The following is a 25,583-nucleotide window of genomic DNA, read 5'->3' as shown; positions in this document are numbered from 1 at the left end:
TGTGACTCTCTCTGACTGTGAGCTTAAAATTCAGTCTTGCGTGGCATTTTTCACAAGCTATCTTTAAAAATAGGAGTGCAAGTTTGCTGTTGTTGGCTGTGGCTTCCAAATGGAAGGGACATATTTTTGAGGTTAAGTTCTTTTCTCGGTTTGTTTGAAAACCTAAGCTTGGCAGTGGGCGCCTGGGGCTCTGGGGACACAAGGTCAGAACCCCATCTGGGCCTGCCTGGGGCAACTTGGAAAACCACTTGGAAGAGCCACAGATGGAAAGAGAAAACCCAAAGTCTGGAGACTCTCTGGGCTTGTCAATCAGGGCAGTGGGGGCACTGCGCTCTCCCCTCCTCCACCTTTCTCCCCAGCCTCCCTCCCAATGCAAGTGTCCTGTCGGACAACACAATGGCCCCTGCCACAGCAGCTTAGATCTGAAACGACAGAATACCAAAGCCGGGAGGTAGAGAGGTTTGTCATGGGAGCTCAGAGAGGACCGCAAATTGCCCCTTGACAACTACATCACAGAAATGACTACAAAATGCAAATTTGCTCCCTGCTCACTTAGGAGAAACTTGGCTTGACTGTGGGACCTAAGGTCGATGACTTGCCCCTAAATCACTCTGTGGGCAGGAGGGTTTGGGAGCATAAGGTGAAATTCACCCCAACACCCATGTTTCATCCCCTTGCCTTCTGCTCCCTTCATCAAAATGGAGAAAGATGAAAGAGAATCATTCTAAAGAGGCAATGAGAAGAACCCTCCCATGCCCCCCCCAAACAAAATTCAACCCAGGGAGGCTCGTGGCCAGGGGGACCCACTGACCCCACAGGCAGGTTCACACCCTGGCCATCAGGACTTTGAGTCCAAAGTCTATCTCCTTGCCACAAATCAGAGGCCCCACTCCCATGGCTCCACCTGCCCCCCACCCATGCTGGGGCCAATCCTGATCCCAAGAAGGAAGGCACAGATTATGGAAAATTCCAGCCCGAGAACCTGGGCCTCAGCCTCACAGTCTGGCCCTGACCCCATGGTTCCATTCTGTTCCTGTGCTTTGGTCAATGCACCTGTGATGCAGGCCCTGGTTCGCCTGGGCCCGTGCCCATCTCCTGGGGAGCCCAGGGAAGCAGAGCACAGACCCCGAGGCTGATTGCCAGGCTGGAGCCCTGGCTTTGCTCCCTCCAAGCTGCGTGACCTTGGGCAGGTTTTATAACCGGAGTGCCAGCTTCCCACCTGTAAAATGGCGATGACATTTACAGCGAAGCAACATTCCCAACTTCTTACGAGCATGTGTGGAATCCTGGTGCTCGAAACGACAGCACGCACTTAGCCCCTGCTGGACAGACCCCAGCTGCCCTATGAGAGCCATGTAGACCTTCACGGATGGTTCTGACACACGACCAGGGCTGAGGGTTGATGCTACAGACAGTTCAGCACAATTCAGATCTGCCCCATAAACTCTTACGAAGGCAGAAGAGCACCGCGGTGTAACCCGCAGGCTCTGGAGCCAGGCTGCCCTGCCGCCACCCAGAACCCGCCTCTGCCCCTTCCCGGAAGCTGTGTAACCTTGGGCAAATGGTTTCATCTCTCTGGGCCTCAATTTCCCTGCCATTGACAAGGGGCTAATCGTGGCCTTTCCCTCGTGGGACTGTATAAGGATTAAGAAGTAAATACAAGCAAAGCACTTTTTTTTTTTTAAGATTTTATTTATTTATTTGACAGAGAGAGATACAGTGAGAGAGGGAACACAAGCAGGGGGAGTGGGAGAGGGAGAAGCAGGCTTTCCGCTGAGCAGAGAGCCCGACGCGGGGCTCAATCCCAGGACCCCGGGATCATGACCTGAGCCGAAGGCAGACACTTAACGACTGAGCCACCCAGGCGCCCTCAAATTTTTTTTTTAAAGATTTTATTTATTTATTTGACAGAGAGAGACATAGCGAGAGAGGGAACACAAGCAGGGGGAGTGGGAGAGGGAGAAGCAGGCTTTCCGCTGAGCAGAGAGCCCGACGCAGGGCTCAATCCCAGGACCCCGGGATCATGACCTGAGCCAAAGGGAGACGCTTAACGACTGAGCCACCCAGGCGCCCCTTGGGACTCTGCATTTTATTTTATTTATTTATTTTTTTTTTAAGATTTATTTATTTATTTATTTGACAGAGACACAGCGAGCAAGGGAACACAAGCAGGAGGAGTGGGAAAGGGAGAAGCAGGCTTCCCACGTAGCAGGGAGCCGGATGCGGGGCTCGATCCTAGGACCCCGGGACCATGACCTGAGCCGAAGGCAGACGCTCAACGACTGAGCCACCCAGGTGCCCCCAAGCAAAGCACTTTAAAAAGTGTCTCACAACACAGGCACGTAAAAAGTATTAAGTCCTACTAATTATTCTACACCAGCGGTTCTTCATCTTTGAGATTCATAGGAAGCTGTGGTGCTTCTCCAAAAGCATGCACATCCATCGAGGTCTGCCCACAATTTCTGGAGAGTCCCAGGATCCTTGCCTTGCCCTAAGAAGTGGCCCCCTGAAGCGGGCCCGCTCAGGAGAGGACTGCTCTACCTCTCCCTGCCTCCACATGTCCAGGCACGCTCTCATCTCTTCTGGTCTCAAACCCTGTGCTTCTAAGGCTTCTCCCTCCTCCCTTGTCCCAGCTTTCCCCCAGGCTGGTCACAAACCTCACCACCTGCCCTGGCCCCTCCCCACAATACACAACAGATCCACAAATGCCCTGGTCTTGACCGTTCAGCCTGGCTGCCCTCTCACCCTCTCCCGGCCTCCCTGACCCTACACTTCCATTCGGTGCTTTTCCGAGGCTCAGAGATTTAGAGCTTAGGGCTGAGGTTATTAAACCCCACTGGAAGATGCCTCAAACACTGAGAGGTAAACTCTTCGCTGAGGCTTAATTACGCACAGATGTTGTGATGGGGGGCCCGTGTGCAAAGGCAATCTATCTCCAGTTTTAAGAGCTGAACTGGGTTCACAGCGCAAAATTTGCTTCTCACTTGTTATGTGTTTAGGCAAAATTAATTACTCAGGAGCCTTAGTCACACCATTGTCTTAGGAACAGTGTGTGGGTTTTAGAAGCCGCAGGTCAAATTGTTACATTAATTATTTACCCATTTGGCATCCTCATTTCAGAAATCTGTGTTATTATTATTATTACATGTCTTGGTCTGGCAGATGCTAGTTGGCCCCAGCCAGAGGATGATTTGCTGTTTCCATGGGAACGGTGAAGGAGATGGTTCTGTTTGGTTCATAGTTCTGGTGCTGAGGAGCACCCTGCCAGCTAAGAGGCAACAGAATGTCCTCAAGCGAGCACCAGAGATGAAATCAGAAAATCTGGGTTGCAGCCCTAGCTTCTCTACTCGAAGACTGTCACCTGTAAGATGGGGTGATGGCTGTTGGAAGGATCCAATGTCATGGTACCTGGATAGCATCCAGGGAAGCAGAAGAAACATTTAGTCAATATTGCCTACCCATTTGTACACTCAACAGTTCCTGGAAGCCCCCTCTAAGCTCCTTATCCTGAGCAGAATGAAGTGCTTGCTCTTGGGCATCCACAGAAACATAGCCAAGTCTCTGTCACAGGCTGTACATCTGGGCATGGCGCAGGCCTGGACTGTGGCAACACAGTGTGTCTGTGCCCCACTAGATGGGACCTTTTCTCAGGTGGGAGCCAACCATCTCTTTCTCAGCTAGGCCCCCCCAACTCCTAACACAACAAGCTCAGGAAATGTGGGATAAAGCAGAGGAAGACATGGGAGATGCAAGCAGAAGCAAACATAGTTTAGAACCCACGGCACCATGCTAATAAGTTAGTATGAGTCCTTGTCTGAGAGGGCCACATTTTTATTGAACTGGTGGCTTGAATTTCAAGGCTGGGGCAGTGTTACCAGATCTAGTCTGCACATGGGGATTTACAGGCACAAGAGGGTCTGTATGTCCAGATCTATGATGGTCAGCTGAGGAAAAGGCAGTCGAACATAGTACTGGAGGCATCCAGGCAGACCTGACTTTCAACTCACTCAAAGGGTCAAACTTGGCCAACGGCCACATCTTTCACCAACATCAGTGTGAAGACACTACACTGATCCACAGTTGTGGCTTTTCCCCCATGATCTGAGCTTTAGGATTCTCAGGTGGCTAGGGTAGGTACACTCTCAGTCTCCCCATCTCTGTTAATAAATCTGGATAGCAGAAGTATAAACACTACCTCCATTTCTTATGATGTCTTCAGAAGCCACATGAACACTTTAGTCAAGAGCAAGAGACCTTTCCATTCAATGTACTGAGACCCCCTCCCCAAGAAGAGCACTACCTGTTTGCTCTGGAACTAGCACCTGGAGATCCTAACGGCTCTGTGACTTCCCTTCCCACATGCTCCAGGCTTCCTGTGAAGAGAGAAGGGCTGATCTCTTCAAAGAGTTGAAAGCCAAGCTCTCTGGTACAGAGTACCAGAGGGGCCCAACCCCGTGTACCATGAAGAGGAATCCCCAGGGTAAAAGGGTCCGAGACCCGCCAAGGACCAATATGTTGTAAGAACAGTGGTGTTGGCATGCATCTATCTAGGGAGAAGCATATGGAGCCCATGGGGAACATCAGGCCAATCCTCAAAGACCCATTCCAGTGCCAGCTCCTCAGCAGAGCCTGCCCTGCGCTGATCAACCACAGGACTCCCTTCCTCTGAATGGAAAGCACTTAGCAGCAGGACCTCTTACAAAGCTGCTACTTTGTATCATTTGATGTTGTTTCCCACAGTAAGTGTCCTCTATCCTCAGACAGGCAGTTCTTCTATAATACTTGAAAACACAAATTTTTTCTAATGCAACTGATATATTAGGGGGGCAGTTTGATCATAATGCAAATCTTGCATTGGCTTATGTGAGCTATCCTCCCCCAGAAGCACCATGTGAATGCAGGAAACTGCTTCCCGCCAGACTGCACGACACGGGCATACACAAAACACACACACCCCAACATCACCACGGGTGTCATGAGTCCCGCCCATGCACATCCGGCGTTACAACTTTCCGTCCAATTCCAGATGACCGGCCTTCCACCACCTCACAATAATTCACAAGTGGCAACTGTCGATGCCCACCTTCACAAGCAGATGTCATGATAGAGTGCCACGTGCTCTGTGGTCTTACGTACTTCTTAGCCATTTAACATGCATAAAACTGTGCTATTTCTAGTAGATTCCCACCTTCTTTTATTTTCTGTGTTACTGGTGACATTGTTTTAAATTTGCATTCTCTATTTTGTGAATTGTCTCTTTTTGTTATTTTATTTTCTACTGAAGTATAATGAACAGTGTGACATTACTTACAAGTGGATGATTCAACAATCCTATACATTACTCAGTGCTTATCACAGTAAGTGGACTCTTAATCCCATTTATCTATTCCACCCATTCCTCCATCCACCTCCCCTCTGGCAACCACCAGTTTATTCTCTGTATTTAAGTCCACTTTTTTGCCTTTTTTGTTTGTTCATCTGTTTTGTTTCTTAAATTCCATATACGAGGGAGATTATATAGTATTTGCCTGTCTCTGTCCGATTTATTTTACTTAGCACTACACGCTCTCCATCCATGTGGTCGCAAATGGCAAGAGCTAATTCTTTTTCATAGCTGAGTAATATTCCATCGTGTATATATCACATCTTCTTTGCCCATTCATCTGAGGATGGACACTTGGGTTGCTTCCACATCTTGGCTATTGTAAATAATACAGTAATAAACACAAGGCTGCATCCATATGGATCATATGTTAGTTCTGTTTTCAGTTTTTTGAGGAACCTGCTTGCTATTTCTGACAATGGCTACACCAATGTACATTCCCACTGAACGGGCCCAAGGGTTCCTTTTCCTCCGCATCCTGGCCAACCCTTGTTACTTCTTGTCTTTTTGATTCTAGCCATTCTGACAAATGTGAGGTGATAACTCCCTGTGGGTTTGGTTTGCATTCCCCTGAAAATAAGTGATGCTGAGCATCTTGTCACGTGTCTGTTGGCACTGTTGTAAGCCTAGCCCTATTTTCCCCATAAGCCCTGTGGTTTCTGTTGTGTGAGTCTGCATACTATGGAGGTTTCTAGGAATTCATACATTGCATTATAAGAGAACTGACTGTATATTAAACAAGGTAATATATGTATAGTGTTAGGGACAGTACCAGAGCATGGTAGCATTAACTACCATCATCATCAAAGTCCTCATCCCATGCTTCACAGAGGCAGAGACCACAGCTTAGAGGCCCTTGGGTAGCACTCGGTGTCTTAGAATTACAGATCATTCAATAAACATCTGTTTGGCTCAATCAATCACATTTGGTATATCTTTGTAACGGTGCCCTCAAGAGCTTTAACGTGCAACACTAGGGACGAATCATTCAGGTTCGGAAAGAAGACTCAGGAAGGAGGCATCCCCACTCATGTCCTGCAAGGGAGGGATGTTCAGGGCAGGGACCAGTCTTCCCCTGCACTCTCTCACCACACCACCATGCCCCCCATTACCCTGCCCCTCCTACCTTTAAGAAGTCAAAGTGTTTGAGCATTTGGGCCACTTTCTCAGCATTCCTCCCTTCATTGAGGAAATCCAGCTCCAAAGGCAGGTTCTTCTTGGCTTCATCCACCAGCCACATGAACTCAAACTCTGGAAACAGCTGCTTCACAGCCAGGACAAGCACCTGAAATCCACCGAGCACCCCATCAGTCAGCCCATAGCACGCACCATGGGAGCTCCGTTCCCTGCCCTCCTGCCTGGGTCTGGGCATTGACAAGTCCCCAGGCCTCACCTGAAGCAAGGCCTCCCTGCTCCCGGGGGCCTATCCCCATAGTTCAAATCCAAGATGAGAAAAGCCCAAGAGCTGCCAGCAGTAAGAACCCCCATATGCCAAGCACTCCCCGCGTGCCCAGTGCTGGGCCAAGCCCTTACATTATTACTCCACTCAGTCTTCACAACTCTGGGAGATCCGCAGTATACACTTATCCCCCATTTTACAGATGAGGAAGTCAAGGCTCTGAGGGGTTATATGATTGTCCCAAATTTGCCCAGCAAGGAAGCACAGAGACAGAATTCCACTTGAGTCCACCCAGCCCCCAAACCCTTGCTCTTGCTCACTTGCCGCCTGCTGCCTTGGCTGCACCCAGACTTGCTCCTCATGGGCCTGTTTACAAAAGGCAGGGAGGGTGCTGCAACTGTACGGCGTTCTGTTCATTTCTTAAGCTGAGGGGTTGGTACCTGAGCATTTATAATGTTGTTTTCTATACTTTTCGCATGTCTAAAATATTGCTTGATAAAAAGTACATTGGAATAAGAAAACAAGGTTGGATAAGACAGAGGAGTAAGAGATAAGGGATGTGACCACTGGGATAAAAAGCTCAGGTTTCTGGCAATTTGGCCACATTATGGATTCTTGAGTGAGGACATGATGGAAAGCAGGATTTTCGTAGACTTATAGGGCATTTATCAGTTTAATGATGTGAAATTAAATGTTCCTGGCAGAGAACAGGAGCCCAGTGGCATCTGCAGAGCATGCCATGACCCCTACACCATGGGCTGGGACTCAGTTCTGAGGCTGCCCCACACTGGGGCTCTGGATTCGAGAGAATCTGGAAAGTTTGTGGATGATGTCTCTGCAGTAGGTGACGAGGGTGAGGCCAGGAACACGGGAGATGCATTTCCCAAGAGAAACACAGAAAGGAACTCTCCTGTTCCACTATAAGCCCTCCTTTCAGTGTTTAAAGTGACCAATCCTACCAGAAATTCTTGATATGGATTATAGTCCCAGTTCTCCAAGAATGCCCATCTCCATTCCCTGGTTATGCCAGACAGCAATGATAAGAATTTAAAAACCCTGGAGTGCCTGGGTGGCTCAGTCAGTTAAGCGTGTCTTCAGCTCAGGTCATGATCCCAGGGTCCTGGAATCGAGCTCCGCATCGGGCTCCCTGCTCAGCGGGGAGTCTGCTTCCCCCCTCCTTCCCGCTCGTGCTCTCTCTCACTATCTCTCTCTCTCAAATAAATATTTTTTTTAAAAAAGATTTATTTAAAAAAAAGAATTAAAAAACCATGGGCCCGTTGGTACCAAAAACCTACGCCATCTGTTGTGGACTGAATGTTTGTATCCCCCCAAATTCAATGCTGAAGCCCTAATCCCCAGGGTGATGGTGTTTAGAGACGGGGCCTAGGGGAGGTAACTAGGTTTCAATGAGGTCATGAGGGTGGGGCCTCTATGATGCTTTTCATGTCCTGATAAGAGGAGGAAGAGACAGAGCTCTCTCTTCCACGTAGGGGCACACAGGGATGGTAGCTCTTTTCAAGCCAGAAAGTCCTCACCAGGAACTGAATTGGCCAGCACCTTGATATTGGACTTCCAGCCTCCAGAACTACAAAAAATAAACATCTGTTTTTGTTTTTGTTTTTAAGAGAGCGTGTGAGAGCAGGTGTGAGTGGAGGGGGAGGGGCAGAGAGAGAGGAAAAATCTTAAGCATGCTCCATGCCCAGCAAGGAGCCCAACTTGGGGCTTGATCTCACAACTCTGAGATCATGACCTGAGCCGAAATCAAGAGTCGAACGCTTAACCAACTGAGCCACCCAAGTGCCCCTAAATGTCTTTTATTTAAGCCACCCGGTCTATGGCATTTTGTTATAGCAGCCTGACCAGACTAAGATGCCATCCCATCTACCCAGAAGGACTCACTGAGCTCCAGCTATGAACCTAGTCTTAAGCTTCCTTTTGCCCTGGTCTGTATGATGCCCAGCACTGTGATAGGCACATGCAATACAAAAGAAAGAGATCTAAAGCAGGGCCATTAACTACAAGGCATTTACAGCTTTGTCTTTAAACCCTGTGTCCTAGACGATGTACCAGATGCCATTCTAAAGGAATCATCACACAAGGTTATTATACTCAATTCCTATCAAAACCCTTTTTAATTACATTCGGCTGCAGTCTAATTTCTTTTAAGTCTTGTCTAGTCTTTCATGGGCTAGACCTGTGACCTTATGATAATTGATTTAGTTTATGTTTTGTTTCTGTTTGAGTCACACAAAGCTAGGCGGGAGGGGTGGCAACAGCAAGGCCTGGACGGCATGTGTCAGGCCCAGGCAGTGGGGACCAGCGGCCCCCAAGGCATCGCGTCTCATCACCATGCCCTCAGACAGCCCTCAGCCGCCACCAAAGGGGAGGCAGAGCTGGTGCACGGGGAAACAGACGCACTCACAGGGGCCAGGGCCAAGTGCACAGCTGACATCTGAAAACACCTGAATTCCACTCTCTGGGCTCCGAGTTCAGGGAGAAACCTCTTGGATGTTTTGCTCCAGCCTCAGTTCCAGAGGTTCTCACGCAGGAAGGACAAGGGAAAGAACCACAGTGAGGCTCCGTCATTCATTCGATCAAGAATTCCTGACTCCCTTGAGGTGTCTGGGTGGCTCAATCATTAAGCGTCTGCCTTTGGCTCAGGTCATGATCCCGGGGTCCTGGGATCGAGCCCCGCATCGGGCTCCCTGCTCAGCGGGAAGCCTGCTTCTCCCTCTCCCACTCCCGCTGCTTGTGTTTCCTCTCTCGCTGTCTCTCTGTCAAATAAATAAAAAATAAAATCTAAAAAAAAAAAAAAAAAAAAAGAATTCCTGACTCCCTCCTAGGTAACTACCCAGGACCAGATGTGGGCGTACACAGGGAGCTACATGTACCCGAGTGGGGTCTCTACCTGGGGATGAGGCTTCTGGCCAAATGATAAATCCCCATGGTTTAATATATGGTCACTGTTATTTGTGAAATATCATTGCTATCCAAATAGCATTTGAAAGGCACTTTACAGATTTTTCTGTTACTAATCAATTATATAATTAGTCATTACTAGTACTATTGGTTATTATTAATACCTAATGTCACTAATCATAAAAGCAAAGATTTGATTGATTAATTGCTAGTAACTAATTTGTAAACTAATTCATAACCCAAAAAACTTTACAGTACTCATAAAGCTGGTTTCTAAAGCACTGTGTGGGTAATGGCTGAGTCACTCCCTTGGTTAATATAAAATGAGAGGGTCTGTTGGAATGGATGTCAGTGGTTCACCGCTTTATAAAAGGATACCCTCCTCTTTTATAGGAAGTCTACCAATTTGAAAATTTGATGCCAGCTATGGAGCCCAGAAAATGTACATACTCACATAATCTTGTACATAATTCAGGGGGGTTACCAACCCCTTGAACTTCAAGGGGTGGGGAGGGAAATGGGTCAGGTTAGGAGTCATCTGGTCCAAATCTAAAATGGTTTGGGTTGCTGCCATTAGGGACTCTTCTTGGCTGAGAAGAATAAAACAAAACCGTTTCACCTTCTGTTTTCATCCAATTCCCTTTCTAAGAGCCTGCCCTAAGTAGACTCATTTAAGTTTTCCTTTTTGACAACAGCTGCAGTCAACTAAAATAAAACAGGTATTGTTATCAATTTGGCTTTTTGATTTTTCTCCCAAAATGTATCTTCTCCATAAAATTCTTCCAACAGCCAATGTTTCCACCAGTGCCTAGCACGTACTCTATATTCAGCAGATGTTTACTGAATATTCATGTGAATAACTGAGTGAATAAATGAACATTTCAAAGGGTTAGTCTTCTCCCTGGAGATGATTATATGTTCACATGTGTCTTACTCAAATAAATTAAGTTATTCTATTTCTGAGGTTTCAGTGGGGAAAGGGATTACCTATGAATTTTCGGTGACCACAGTTTTGGAATGCTTGACAATTTTCTACGTGATTTGAAACCTTATGAGTCAATCAAGGTATGTTCAACAATTAACATTTCCTTCAAGGTAGAATAATGAAATTATTTTCCTATAGGGTCATTGGCTCACAGGAGGAAAAATCAATTGTGAGCCACACAGAAATATAATGGAAAAAAGTCAAACAAAAGTTTGGAAACTAGTGATTGCTATTTATAATAACAAAAAAAAAAGGAAATTACCATTATTTAGTACCTACCCCATACCAGGCACTGTGCTATGAGGCACTTTATAAACATGCTCTCATTTAATCCTCTTCTTGCCCATTTTACAGAGAAAGAAACGTTCCTGGAGGTTAAAGCATTTCTCAAGGTCACAGCTTGTCATTTCAAATGCGGGACTTGGACCCAGGGTTTTTTCGCTCCTTTCTTTACACAGCCCTGACTCATGCAATGCAACACAGCATAATACAATAGGAAGTGTGAGATAAGGTGTAAAAAAAAACCGTTGTGGACTGTTAAAACTGCAACCGAAGTAAGACTGACTGTTACTAAGTTATTATATCTTATAAAAGAAATAACGCTCTCTGGGAAAACAGCACGCTAAATAGAATGCCTGCACGGATCCAAACTGGTAAAAATGGATGTTCGACAAGGATCGAAAATCAATTCAGAGTGATGTAAATAGCTTGCCATTCATGGGGTTTATCTTTGCTCCGATAAGTTATTAAAGTGCACACTTTTTACAAAACAGAATTATAGGGTGGAGAGAAGCTTCCATGGGATAGTCTACATCTCTGGGGTTTTTTAATGTCTTTTAGAAAATAAAATCAGCTGTTGGAGTCTGTGCCAAAAAACATTACCTAGCCACCCACTGTTCAATCAACACATTCAGAAAAGAAACAAGATGACAGACAAGCGTGCACTAAAAATGTTGTTCAAAAAAACATGACCATCACAGGTCTTTATTTTTAGAGACCCTTGGCATGGGCCAGATGGTATCAAACAGTGGATTCGATTCTGGTGCTCAGACCAGAGTCCCACCCCCATGTGGGAGAGCACCTTGGGGACAGGTGGTACATGAAGAGCAGGAGTTAGATGCTTTAGGGAGTGACAGAGCAAGGGAATATTCATCATCAATTCCAGAAGCTTACGAGATAACAGGCAGCGATACGGGGTGGTGCTACTGGGACCTGGGGATTATGGCTTTCCCACCAGCTCGAAGGCCCTCTGAGTCCTGCCGTGCTCTGACAGTGAGAACAACAGTGAGATCCAGCCGGCTGAGCTCCCTGCTACTGTGGGCAAGAGCTGGGGCAAAGCCAGCCCGCCAGCAGACAAACAGACTCTGCCTTGTCAGTTCACCCCTTCCTGCTGAATCATTGTTCCAATCTCTGGGCCCAATTAGTCTGGCTCTGGACAGCCACTCAAATCAATAAGAGTCACTGGCCATGCATCTAGAAGTAGAGTTGCCCCAACTATTAAAGGGACAATATCAGGTGATAATGACAAAGCTGAAAAACACCCCTGGCTGTGCCTTTCTCTTTTGTGCAAAGTCACTAACACCGTCAGGTGCATCAAACACCATTTACCGAGACTTGGCTCCCACCCTCCTGCCATCATTCAACAGTCTATCCAAGAGACTATCCCCTGCCCCAAGAGGAGTGCCAGGTGCGCAGGAGACACAAAACACGAAGGTGGCATGTGCTAGTAGGTGCCAACCCAAAAGCCATTTCCCTCACCTTCCTGGCTAACAGAACCCCAATTCTGTGCATCTTTCGTGTCCTTCGAGGAAGGCAGGCCTTAGCCTGAGAAGGTGAATCATGATCGGTCTTACGTCTCTTGCCGAGACTGATTTAGACTTGGGCATGTGGCCTACTTTTCGCCAATGAGAAATGAAGGAAATGCTATTGAGGGGCTCCTTTTTGATAAGGAATATGAGGGAAGAAACAGGCCCTCTTTGGCACTGGATGTCATCTACTTGTCACAGCAGGAACTGCTGCAGCTGTTTTGGGACCATGAGGAGCACTACCCAGAAGGGCAAGCCAGAGTAGAAGACAAAAGGAACCTGGGTCCTTAGAAACCACAGTGAAGTGCTGGATCAGTCAACCTTGGAACAGTCAACACTACTTCTAGGGGTCTTAAAATGTGACATAATATAGGTTACTATTATTTACACCACTTTTAGTTGGATTTTTCTGGTACCTGCAGCCTAAAGCATCTTAACTGATACAACCAGTAGCAGTCCCCCACCTCCTCACTCTCAAAAGCCTCACCCCCAGACCTGTCTTTACAGCAGATATGTATTTGGTTTTAGCAGCTCACCTCTTCAACTGCAAATATTCAAAGGTTACGCCTATTAGTCACTCTCTCCTTAGTATGAATTACTCTAGTCAGATTATCTTCCTCTCAAGACGATGCTGGGGGGCATCACAGAGTTGGAGAAGAAAGAGGGACAACAGCGGGCAGTGGGAGAGAGGCATGAGGATGCAAAGTACCTGGAGATGTCATAAAAGGAAGCACCAGAAAGCTACGCTTTTCCTCACCCTGTCTCCAAGCTGCTGGCGGCGAAGGTGGCCCTAATGCCCCCTTGAAATCACTCTTCTCCTGCTAACACACACAAGAACCTCCCTGGGGTTTTCATTCCTAAACCCAAGGTACTATTCTAGGTCAGGACTCAGGGAAAAAATTATAAGACTCATTTCAAATACCAAACGAAATGAGCTTTCCAGTTAGGCTCTATCTTGGTTTACAGAGAAGGCTGAGCCAGGGAGGATGTTTTCCACCGGAGACCAAGCCCAGCGACAAGGCAGCACCATCGGTGATGCTGTTAAGGCTGACGGTGCACGGAGGTGGTGACCTCGGCCTCAGCCACTGTTCACGAGCCACTCTGTACTCCGCACTCAGCTGCCAGGCCGTACTTCCAAGGAAAGCATCTGATGCTTAGCTCCAGGAGGAAGATGCCAAATGTTTATTAGCGCTATTATTGCTATTGACCTGCCGGCAGCCATCACTTAGGGAGTCAGCAAGGCTCTGCGTAGAGAAATGGTGTCAGCTGTCCTTCCAGCCCAAGTGGGTCCCGATGGCACCACTGGGGGGAGGCAGGTTCCTGCCTGACACAGGAGTGGCTGCTGGGTCTCAGGACACCCAGGGATGCTCCGAGACTCCTAGTTCACTCCCAACCATGGCTGTTGCGTAGCCACTGACAGGTGCTCCAGAAAACCCGGGTTTCCAGATGGAAGCCCAGCGCCACTCAGGAACCCTGCTCCGGGGCCCTGGTCAGCTCCCCTTCTGTCCCACAGAGCAGCTATTCCAAACCTTCACCCCCATCCCCGGCCTCCAACGCCACCTCCTACCCCCTCATTCTCAGCAGATGGTCTTGCCTCCTACTGCAGTGAAAAAAATAGGGCTATCAGGCTGGTACAACTCAGCTGCCCACTTTCCCTCCGCCATCCCCCTCTACCCCCTCATCTGCGCGCAGCCTCACCACCTTCCTCCGGGCTCCAAACAAAGGCTGACCGAGGCTAACGCTTCCACCCGGGTCCTTACAGCCCGATCCCTGGAGTCTCCCCCAGGACCACACCTGTCAGTTGCTTCTCTCTCCTGGATCTCCAGCCCCCCCACTCCATGGACACCCTCCCCATTAGCGACAGCCTGCTCCAGTCCCCGCCTCTAATCCTGTGCTTTGTTCTAAGTACCATAGGACCCTCCCCACTGTCACCTGAGTGACAACCATCTCCACTCCCTGGGGCCTCAGTTTACCCCCAGCCCCTCACCCCGTTCTCCTTGCTCACTGCAAGGACTCTCAATCACCAAATCCAGAGGCCTTTTCCAGAGCTTTCCTAATTTCATCTCCCATTTGACAACACTGAGTAATTCTGGCAGACTGTCTTTTCCCAAATGGCTGCAACAATACCTCCCATTCTGATGCTCTTCTAGAACCTGGTCATGCCCCCATCAAGAAGTAGAGTATACCCCACCCTTTAAACTAAGGGAGCTTCGTGACTCTTGTTCTTACCAGCAGAGTAAGGAAGAAGTAGTGCTATGTGCCTGCCAAGGCTAGGTCATACAACGGTCATGTGCTTTCCGCCTGATTCTCGTGGGACACTCACTCTTGGAACCCAGCCACCATGCTGTGAGGAAGGCTCAACAGCTGTGGAGAGGCCTACCTGGAAGGACCCAAGGCCCTGCCCCCAGCCCCAGCTGGGCTGCCAGCCATGTGAGTGAGCCACCTAGAAGTGGATCTTCTGGTTCTGTGAGACCACCCAGCCGGCACCACACGGAACTCGTGAGTCTCTCCACCAAGCCCTGCCCAGATTGCAGATTCATAAGCAAAACACACACCCGCTGTTTTAAGCTGCTCTCTTCTCTAGCTCTCTTCTTGAAATTATTTCCACGGAATACAGCAGCACTGCTCAGTTCTGCTTCTCCTCCAATCTCTCTGGCCATGCCTTCTCCTTTCCTCCAGGAGCTTAACTTCCTGGGCGTACTCCCTCAATGACGGTATTCCTCCCACCTCTCCCCTTGTCCTCTCCTCTTCTCTTTGCTCCACCCTTCCAAGTGACCTTAACTACTCCCCCAGATTCACCTACCTACCATGAGGCCCCTTGCTGCTAAATCCCGCATCTGTAGTTGCAACCCGAATGCAGACCAGCAGAGCAATCCCAATCCAAATCTCCTGACAGCAGGATCTGAGTTCTCCTGGTGGTTCCACCACCCATTGCACCCAGCTCGGAGATCATCCTGACCCCATTGCTCTCATAAGGAACTGCATTTTCCATCTAGGCTTGGCCCATGGGCAACACTGGTGGAACACTGGGGGAGAGAAGGAGGTGGAAACCTGCCGCCTCAAACAGCATCCGTGGCTCCACCTCCCAGGTGATTGGCCCTGAAGCTGTGTGATCCACCTCCCAAAGGACTAGCCCGCCCTGGGCCAGAGCTCTACCAGGTGACCCCAGCTCCCAGGCTCCGGAGAACCACCTCTTCTCCTCGTCCCTCCACCTGAGGGTGGCAGTGGCTTCCAGCCCTTGGTAACTGTCTCGCCGTCCCATTTGGCCTCTCTGCAATTTCATCCCCTGGGAGCCCCATTTTCTCTTTTAAATTCCCTCTGTTGGAAATACCTAGCGCAATTTTGTTTCTTCCCAACTGGACCCTGATTGATACACTGGTTAAAGGCACCCAACTTAATCATTTAAGCTGGAAACCTACATTTTGTTTTATTCTCCTCCCATTCATTCCTACCAGTATTTGCCTCCACCCCATGGAAAGCTGCTCACAAAGTCCTGATGACTCCGCCCCTCGAGCCCATCCCTCCTCTTCAACTCCCACTACACTGCCCTGGGTCACATCATTATTTTTGGCTCAGACCAGTGCAGCAGCCCCTCCATTAGTCTCCCTGGCTACAGTCTTTCTGCCTTCCAATACATCCTCCAGACTGCCGATAGACTTTTGTTTCTAATGTACATCTGACCTCGACATTCCCCTGATTTAAAATTTTTAAATGGTTCCCCACCGACTACAGGAGAGAATCAGATCTGCTCAGTTCCATAGAAGATCTATATTTGCTGTGTATACTGTTCTGTGCCTTAGCCTGGATGATCAGGCCCTCCATGTTGTCCTGTCTACCTTCCCAGCCCCATCTGCAACCACTCCCAGCCGTACCACCTGAACCAGCTCAAGTTCTTCTCCAAGCCCATCCTGTTGCTCTAAGACTGGGTCTTCGCACAGGCTCAGCTATCCTTCCCCTGCCCCACTGTCTCCCCGGCCCCTCCGTGAAGCCCCGCCCCCAACAGACCAGACGCAGGGCTGAGGGCACCATGCAAACCCCCTTTGGCACAGCTCACATCCCCACACTGTGGCTGTTCGTGTCCAGACCTGCCCTTCCACTAAACAGGGTAACACCCCCGGGGAAGAAGATGGAGCTCCCTCACTCCTGTGTCCCCAGCACCCACCTAGTGCCTGGTGCAAAAGAGACCCTCCATGCGTGTGCAAAGCTTACTCAGGGTGAGCTGAGGAAACAGACCAAGAGTCTAGAATGGGGAAAGAGAACAGGGGAAGGCAGCCTGCAGAGAAGGGGCAGGACACGCTGGCACATTAAAAGCCTGCCCTCCTGGGCCGGGTGCTGGCCACCGCCCAGCCAGCGCCCAGCTCACCCTCCCTCGCTCCAGCGAAGGGCTAAAGAAGTCAAGAGACACCATCTCCACCTGGGCTTTTCCCAGAACATTTTTAGGTAGACAAGCTTGTTCACTCAGAACAGGAGATAAGCAAACATGGAATCTGCGTAAATATTTCTATGTGATCCTGTCATGTTTACATCCCGTGGTTGACCACATGCTCCCTTTTGTCATCGTTTAACAAAGTAAGATGTAACTTTTCTGCCCCCAAGGAAATCACTTTTGGTTCATCTCATTTCTTCAACATCCACCTGAGGTCTCATTGGCCCCAGCAGCTGTTCATCAGGTTCTGAGACCATCCCCAGATAGTTCCTAGGAACAAATAAAGACGAACTGACCAACCCAGCCACGGGTCCCCCAGTCACAGCACTGTCATGATGCCTCCTTTGTCATGGTCTCAAGCTTTCCTCTCCCGCCCTGCTGTTCAAAGGGTCCCACTCCACCCAGCTCCTTTGAACCAGTGTCACCAAAGCCACCTAGTTTCCAGAGAAATATAAAATGAGGACCAAGGAAGGACAGGCTCTCACCTCCATCAGAAGAATGTCCTTCGAACTCTGAGCCTGAACCTTTGGATGCTGGACCTTCACGGCCACCGTCCGCCCATCACGCAGCACCGCCTTGTGGACCTGGGCCAGGGAGGCGGCCCCCAGAGGGGTGTCATCAAAGCTCACAAACAAATCCTGAATCTGTCAAGAGTGGAGAGAGAACGGAGCAATTAAGATGACTCAGTTCAGTGAGAGGGGATGGGCCAGGCCAGGGCTGCCTGAGGTCCCCCGATAGATTTTTTGCTCTACCAGTTGTACGCCAACCCAATGCCTTGCCCGGGCTCTTTACTGCCATGGAGATTCACAGCAAGCATATGGAGGGAGTGAGAGAGAAAACACACGTGGAGGGTGTGTCCTCATAGGCATGCATGGGTGCCCTGAGCACCTCCTATTCAAGGCCAAAGAAGTGCTGTCTAGAATGTTCAGAACTGAGGACCATCTGCTCATTTAATTATGCACCATTGCATCCCTGGGGCTGTTACATATGCACATAAAATCAAGAGTTAACAGAACCTGGGCCCCAGGCAGCCCAATACAGGGATCAAATATTCTAAGCCACGAACGTGGGAGAGCTCAAGACCCCAGTTTGGAGGTTCTAAACCCAATAGCCATCTCTTGTTCCTGCCTGAACAGCAGGCTCAACATGGGTCCCCCAGCCCACCCTTGGCCTGGCCACCTGGCAGAGACCCCAGGTCTGCACACCCCAGCCTCACTTTGGTCCCCGCCTGCAATGCCACCCAAAGGTGGCCTTGGGCAGATCCCTTGACCTTTCTCTACAAAATGGAATATGTGCTCCTTACTCTTCTGTCTTCTCTTCCCTTCTTCCTTCCCTCCTTCCCTCTTAGAAATGCCATACCAAATTTTCCTGAAGGAAAAAAAGTCTTTCTGACTTGAGTGATCACACCCACATGGTCCAGACATGAATATTCTACCAGATGGGAAGGAGACTCCCAAAAGCCTTTTGCAAAAATGTCCAAGGCTGAAATTCTCACTCCCTCCATTTTTTGAAGTCTCTGTATAGCTTCCCAATCCTAGAAGATCCAGACATTCACACACACGTATATGTGTACACGCAGGATTAGTCCCATGGCCCTCCTTCTCACGTCCCCCAGGCTCTCACGCTGAGGCCCATTCATTCCATGCCCCAGCTTCCCCTGGCCCCCCCTTTCTGCAGCAGGCACTCTCTCCTGTCCCTCAGCCCCCTCCTCCCCTTGGACTTCAGCAGTCAGATGACCCTCGGCCACCATCCCATCCCTCTGTTTGCTAGGCTGCACCAGCACCTTGCTAATCTCCCTCATAAATCACTCCCTCCACTCCTGTCATCATTTTGTAGCTTTCACTAAATTCCATCCCATTTATCAGCATCCTTTGGAGGCCAAAGGTCCAGGCAACATGGGAGGGGCCCACACTTCTCTGTCACGGGAGATGGGTACAGATTGGCTTCCCTGTCCCCCTTCTTCACTGGGTTTTTATTTTTGCCCCTCCCAGTGCCTACCTCCCCCACCCTCCTTCCCCAACCACATACTTGTCTTTTTCCCTCCCTCCTAGGTTCAAGGTTGCCTGAGGACCAGATTCTCCCCACGTCAATCACCCTGGGTCTCTCCCTTTATCCTGGATTTGGGCTTGGCTTGGGAGAATGAAAGAACCACCATCCTTGTAGACCCCATTAGAACATCAGCTTCAAATGGGCAGAGATTTTTGTCTGTCTTGTTAGCTGCTGAATTCCCTGTGCTTAGAGTAGCACCAGAGGGGCATGTGGGTGGCTCAGTTAGTTAAGCATCTGCCTTAGTCTCAGGTCATGATCTCGGGGTCCTAGGATCCAGCCCCGCATCAGGCTCCCTGCTCAGTGGGGAGTCTGCTTCTCCCTCTTCCTCTGCTGCTCTCCCTGCTCATTCTCTCTCTCTCTCCCTCAAATAAATAAAATCTTAAAAAGAAAAAAAAAAAAAGAATAGCACCATAACTAGTTGGTAGCAAATACATATTTGTTGAAAGACTGAATCCACTATTTTCTCCCTTGGAGAGGAACCGCATCAACTCTTTCTTCCTTTTCAAATGGCTGGACCTTCCTGCTCCCACACCCCTTCTAGTCTAAAGGCCTCCAATGTAAAAGCACATGTCTTGTGTGGGATTTACCCAGGTGGGTAAATCCACCTGTTACAGCAGCGTGGGTGTGAGACCCCAGCCTGGCCAATCAGAACCCTGAATACCCTGGGTCACGCTGACTGGTTCAGAGATGGACACATGACCCAACTGATCCAATCAGACTCAACTATTTCACTTTTGTTTGAACTGTGGGAGAAAAGATTCTTTCTCTCTGCTGAACTTGAAGGTAAAAATTGAAGTTGAAGCCTGGAGCTACCAGGAGTCCCAGAGTAGCAACAAAGAGGAAAGCAGAGCCAAGAGACAGAGAGAGTGAATCTTGGTCACCATGGTTGGGCCCCTTGATCTACCCATGCCTGAATACCCACCCCATATTTCCCTTTTTTGCTTAAATCAGTTTGAGTTGTTTTCTGTCACACAGGACTGAAGGGGCTCTGACTGTAGTTCTCGGGTCCCATCTGGGTTAGGCAAAAGAAACATGGGCATGGTGCCTGGCACCCTCAAGAGGCTCAATAAGTGTCAGTTCCTTTCCCTCCCCTCCCCCCTCTTGCTGGGACAGGGATCCAGGAATAGAAGGGAGGTAGACTTCAGCAACATTCCCAGCCATTACATAATGAAATGAACAAGAACTGCCTTTAGAAACCCTCTGGCTGTTTCTGAAGGAGCACCAAGGAGAATGCTTTCTGGAGCAGATCTGCAAACTCAGACCTCCCCTCCCAGGCAGCTGGAATGACCCCATCTGCCCACTGCAAAAGGGCTTGGGGGTCATTTGACCCCATTCCCCACCCCAAGCCTCCACATGGCTCCCTGGTAACACTGGCTCATTCCCTAAGAAGGGCAGCCAGGCTTCAAACCCGTGTCATTGCAGGGATGTTCCAGAGTCATTGCAACTGAGGAGTGACAGGGCATCACCAGGGCTGTGTGGCGAGAACAGCTGCCAGGAGCACTCCGGGGAGAGGGGAAGGAAGGAAAGGGCTGAGGCAAGCATCTCCCAATCTCCCAGGTAAGAGGAAGCCTGGTCCACCATACCCCCAGGGACTGAGAAGGGGGCCTCCCACCATTCCCTGTCCCCACCAGAGGAGGCAGGGTGTCTGGAGCTCAGGATACCACCCAAGCCCATGTGCCAACTCAGCACCCTGAACGAGGCCCAGCTGTGAGGACTTGCCCCAATTCCCCAGCTTGACCAGTGGAAGCAAAGAGAGGCATGGGAAATGCACCACTCACTCTGCACAGGGAACCTGTTGGGCAGATCCCCACCCCACCCCTGGCCACCGACCACCTCCCCAGGGCCCCTGCAGCCATGCTTTCCCCTCTATCGGGAAGCAAGTCACAATGCCCACACCCTCCTGTGCTTACACACACACATACACACACACACACAATAATTGATTGCTAGTGAATGTTCCTAGCTGGCTTATAAAAAAGGTAATTAAAGATTGGTGCTGCAGCCTGTAATTAAATATGAATAAAGTATCTCTAAATGGAACCTTGATTCAAAGTGCTCAGTGAAGTACTTTACGCTGATAGATAGTAAGGAAAAATAGACCCTGTCCCGAAAGCAGAATTATACGCCCCCCCCCCCCGCCCCCCCCGTGCAGCTGACACCAAGGCCACTCCTCCCATCAGGCCCTTGGCCCCCAGCCCTCTGAGCAGAAAGCCATCAGCAGAAACCAACTGCAGCATGGGCAGCAATTAGATTCAAGCAGGGCCCTTAGCTGCCTCCAGTCACTTGCAGAAACCTGTCTCCCCTTCTAAGCCTGTCTTTCCCCCGTTCCTCTTTTTTTCCTCTGGGTCTGGCGGCAAAATCAATTAAGTAAAACAACTGCATTTTTAAATGACTAGTTATGTGCTTTTTAATTACTGTTGGCCCATGATTCAAATACATTGATGTCCCTGTCTAGAAAAGGAAAAATAATCGGGAAAAAAGCTTCTCCAGCTTTGTATGATCTGGTTTTTTAGGGTGTGTGTGTGTGTGTGTGTGTGTGTGTTTAAAAGCAAGAGGTGGTGTTTTTTTATGAGCAGAAAACATCAGAAGGGCAAGAAGAAATGCGTCACACACACCCCCCCCCATGGCTCAGGTTAAGACTTCAGCAGGCTGGCATCAGCTGGGGTCCAGGGAACCAAGACCACGTGACTCTATACCCAGGTACAGGGCAGAGAGAGAGAAGCTCCAGAAAGTTAGGTCTACAGCTTCCCATGAAACCAGTTCTCTGGGCAATGTTTCCAAAAGGCCACAATGGGCAGCCAAGCACTGGCCAGGGTCCTCATTTCACCCAAAATAAGGCAACAGGAAGTCAGGATCTTCTGTAAAAGCCATAATATGACTCCTGAGAGGAATTTCACTAAGTTTCTCCATCTGCCAGCCAGCCTCAGGCCCCTCACCAGCCCCAGGAAGGGTGATGTCCTGGATTTTCCAAGATGGCCCGATTTCAAATATTCCATCCTGCTGTGCCCAAAGTCATGCACATCAGACCCCTTCTGGATTTACTACATCAAATATCACGGATGCAAGATAACGCCAACCAATCTAACAAACCCAGAACCGGCTGGCTGCAGATGAAGAGGCAAGAGCTGGCCTCAAAGCAGGCAAGTCCAGGCCTAGCTGCCAAGACCAGGCAGTTCCCACTTAGGAGCTGGGAAGATGGCCCATGGCACCTGGGGCAGGTTACCATGGCATCAGCTGCAAACATCTGGCTCTCAAGGTCTAGAGATGCCCCTCTCCCCATGCCTGGCTGGGTGCCAGCAGCCATCCACGACAGTCTGATGGGGAGAGGGACAAGTCCCAGTACTAATGGAGTAGCTGGAGTGAACCCACCCCACTCCCCACCCCCAGCTTGAAGCTGACAAGACAGCTCCAGCTCCCTAGGACTCTGCAAAGCCCAGACTGCCTGCCTTGAGCAGAAAACCCACCATCACTTCCCACATGCCTCTGCTGGAAACCTACTCCTTCCTCTTGGCACCGTTTCCCAGGACCTGCCCCAGGCACCCCTCCGTCTCACTGTCACCCCGCTGGCTACCTCACTTTGCTCCTGCTTAAACGTGCCTGGTTTGTATCCTGCCTGTTCAGGGTCATTCCCGCCCCCTCTAAGTAACACCTGACACTGACAGCAAATAGGGGGCACATGCCCTCTCATCCCCCCTGCAGTGGCTTTAAACTGTGTCCACAGGTACTTACATACTCCTCCCTTTGAGAGGAGCAGCCTACTGCCCACCTCTGAGTGTGAGCGAGATTAAGGACCCTTCCGGTCCTCTCCTGGAGAGCGTGCTCCTGGAGCAGCGAGTGCCTGAGGACACTCAAGCAGCCCGTGGAGAGGTCCAGGGGTAAGGAACCAAGGCCTCCTGCCCACAGTAAACCATCCTGGAAACAGATTCTCCTTCCCCGCTCAGGCCTTCAGATGCCTGCAGCGCCCTGCCAACACCCTGACCATACCCTCACGGAGACTGAGGCAGAACCACCCTGCAAGGCAGGCCCAAGTTCCAGGCCCAAAGAAACTGTACCACATCAAATGTTTGCTGTTTGGGGGTAATTTGCTGTGCAGCAAAAGCTAACAAGTACACCCCATGCACACCCATGGCAGACATCACTAATCGATCCCAGCGTTCATTTCTGCTGTGCGCCCAGACGATGCCTCAGAATCTCTCTCCACGTGGTGCTCCAGGCTGCCACTACCAACTGACCGGAGTTAATATAGGAAATGAAACCAATCTGCCATTCCTCAGTTCGAGTCACTCAATCAGCAAATACTGACCTGCAGGCCTGCCACATGACAGAAACCACACTAGGTACACGGGCCAACAAAACAGACACCATCTCTGGCCGTGAGGAGACCTCAGTCCACACAATAAGGCAACAGCCTCTGGAAAACATACTTGCATTTCAGCAGGGTCTGCTGGAGACAGTGCCCCCCGCCCAGTGCCAATTCACCCAACCCTGACAGGACTTTCTGGTGAGGTCAGAAAAGGGGACCTCCGATATCACGATGTAGCCACTGGGGGGCCGGGGGAGAGGACAAGGAATCCAAGTGTCTTTTTGTCCCCACTCAATAGCTGCCCTGCCTCAAGGTGGGAATACCCCCACCTCCAGCTTCCCACACAGAGCAATTTATTATAACACAAATAATAATGAGAATAACACCTCGAGGACACAGAGTCCCCGTCTTCTGTGAAATCTGCGTTCATTCTGGGGTTCTGGAAGATCAAACCATCCGTTCTGCAGAGCCATTAGCTATTGCTACTGCCTAGCTGGGAAGAAAGAACAAAGGGGGCCAGCGGCAGAAACTGAGGTCTTTCTGGACAAGGGTCAACCACAGAAATTACAAAACAGTGTTGCTGTCTAAATTTGCCCAAGGAGGCTGGCACAAGGCTCAACTCCTACCAATTTGCTAAGAGCCTCCAGGTATAGGATAATCATCCACCTGGCTCTGCCAAGGGCAACACAGTTCAGCCCGAGCTTCCTTCCTCCCACAGGATGGTGACCAGCAGCTGACAGAGAAGCAAGAAGCCAGGAGCAGTCACACCCTAAGGCCGTGGGCGTGTTCCCTGGGAATGCCCACCAGCTGGCCAGGACAGGGGGACCTGAGAGGCAATAGGGCCTAGTAAGTCCAATGCAAGGTCTGGGTCAAACTGCCCAGGCTCAAATCCTGGCTCCATGCTGCACCGGTTCGGTCAGTTACATGACCCATCTGTGCCTCAGCTTCCTCATCTGTAAAATGGGAATTTTAATACCTACCTCATAGAGTCGTCATATGAAACAAGAATAGGAGCCTGGGGGACGTGAGAAGGAGGGCCATGGGACTAATCCTGCGTGTACACATATTCGTGTGTGTGAACGTCTGGATCTTCTAGGATTGGGAAGCTATACAGGGACTTCAAGAAATGGAGGGAGTGAGAATTTCAGCCTTGGACATTTTTGCAAAAGGCTTTTGGGAGTCTCCTTCCCATCTGGTAGAATATTCTTCTAGAATAGAGCCTATGAAAGAGCCCCAATAAATATGGCAGGAATACTGGGTGCCCCATCTAATGCCCCCATGAAGAGGACAGAGTGGTAGAACGAAGACAGCACTGGACAGAGAGTCAGCCCTTCTAGGCTCTCAGTTCTGTTCTGTTCTGTCAGTGAGTAAAAGCCACCATATTCCTTTCTCCTCCAACCCACCCTCCACATGCAGTTAAAGTGAGTCTTCCCAACATAAGCTGATCATGTCACTTCTCTCTGTTTAAACCACTTCACCAGCTTCCCAGAGACAAAATCCTTAACACAAGCCACAGAGTCTGATCCTGCCCCATCTCCTCCTTCAGATCACAGTGCAGCTGTCACATCCTCAGAGAAGCCTCCCTGTGTACGTCCTCAGAATTCAGGGTGCCCTTCTGAAGAACAATGAACACAGGTGCACCCTGCCTTGACTTATATTTGCTGAACCTTCCTCTTCCCTTCTAAATGATAGACTTCTTCCATTTTTGCTCAAAATGTATCCAAGGCACCTAATGCATAATTGGTATTCAATAAATGTTTCTTAATGAATGAATGAGGTTCAATTTTTTTTTTTTTAAGATTTTATTTATTTGACAGAGAGAGACACAGTGAGAGAGGGAACACAAGCAGGAGGAGTGGGAGAGGGAGAAGCAGGCTCCCGGCCGAGCAGGGAGCCCAATGTGGGGCTCGATCCCAGGACCCTGGAATCATGACCCGAGCCGAAGGCAGATGCTTAATGACTGAGCCACCCAGGCGCCCCGAATGAGGTTCAATTTTCCCCATCCTCTTCCTGGTGAGGGGACGCTGGGCCTTCCAGATGATCCGGGGTAGCTAACACACCTGCCAGAGGTGGTTACTATTCCTTCAAGGTAGCTGAGGGAGGCTCGTGGGTGCTGGGCACTTCGAGAGCTGCGGGTGGAGGGACTCTATGGAAATGTTGTGATAATAATGATTAATAAAAAGCAGATAAACACCCAGTGTGGTTGGCCAGCCTGGGAAGCCATCCATTAGATCTGTCACTCATTAGAGGTGGGGGTGGGGGCAGTCCAATCAGATCTCCTCAGCTTAAGCAAACCTTCTGTAAATTGTAGGCT

The 25,583-nt window shown here is 49.6% G+C and overlaps 1 protein-coding gene across 12 annotated transcripts in view; it reads right to left on the bottom strand.

The window, feature by feature from the left end:
- ADCK1 (aarF domain containing kinase 1) overlaps positions 1 to 25,583 on the bottom strand; it is a 144,767-nt gene that overhangs the window by 54,287 nt on the left and 64,897 nt on the right. For 11 of the 12 annotated variants that reach the window (XR_010405286.1, XM_064571422.1, XM_054513821.2 and 8 more), the window contains 2 exons: positions 17,403 to 17,561; positions 6,510 to 6,668 (listed from right to left, as the gene is read on the bottom strand). Coding sequence is in view for 11 of the 12 variants with exons in the window: in XM_064571422.1 (XP_064427492.1) it covers positions 6,510 to 6,668; positions 17,403 to 17,561 (318 nt within the window). In the remaining variant the exon portion in view is untranslated. The remainder of the gene's footprint in view (positions 1 to 6,509; positions 6,669 to 17,402; positions 17,562 to 25,583) is intronic. The other variant, XM_064571423.1, reaches the window with a different exon arrangement.

The sequence above is a fragment of the Mirounga angustirostris genome, unplaced genomic scaffold (genome assembly GCF_029215605.1).
Source record: "Mirounga angustirostris isolate CCGP_5_RB_7025 unplaced genomic scaffold, mMirAng1.0.hap1 SCAF_9, whole genome shotgun sequence".
Classification (NCBI taxonomy): Eukaryota; Metazoa; Chordata; class Mammalia; order Carnivora; family Phocidae; genus Mirounga; species Mirounga angustirostris.
The sequence above is the reverse complement of the archived record's forward strand: the minus strand, read 5'-3'. Positions and strand labels throughout refer to the sequence as shown.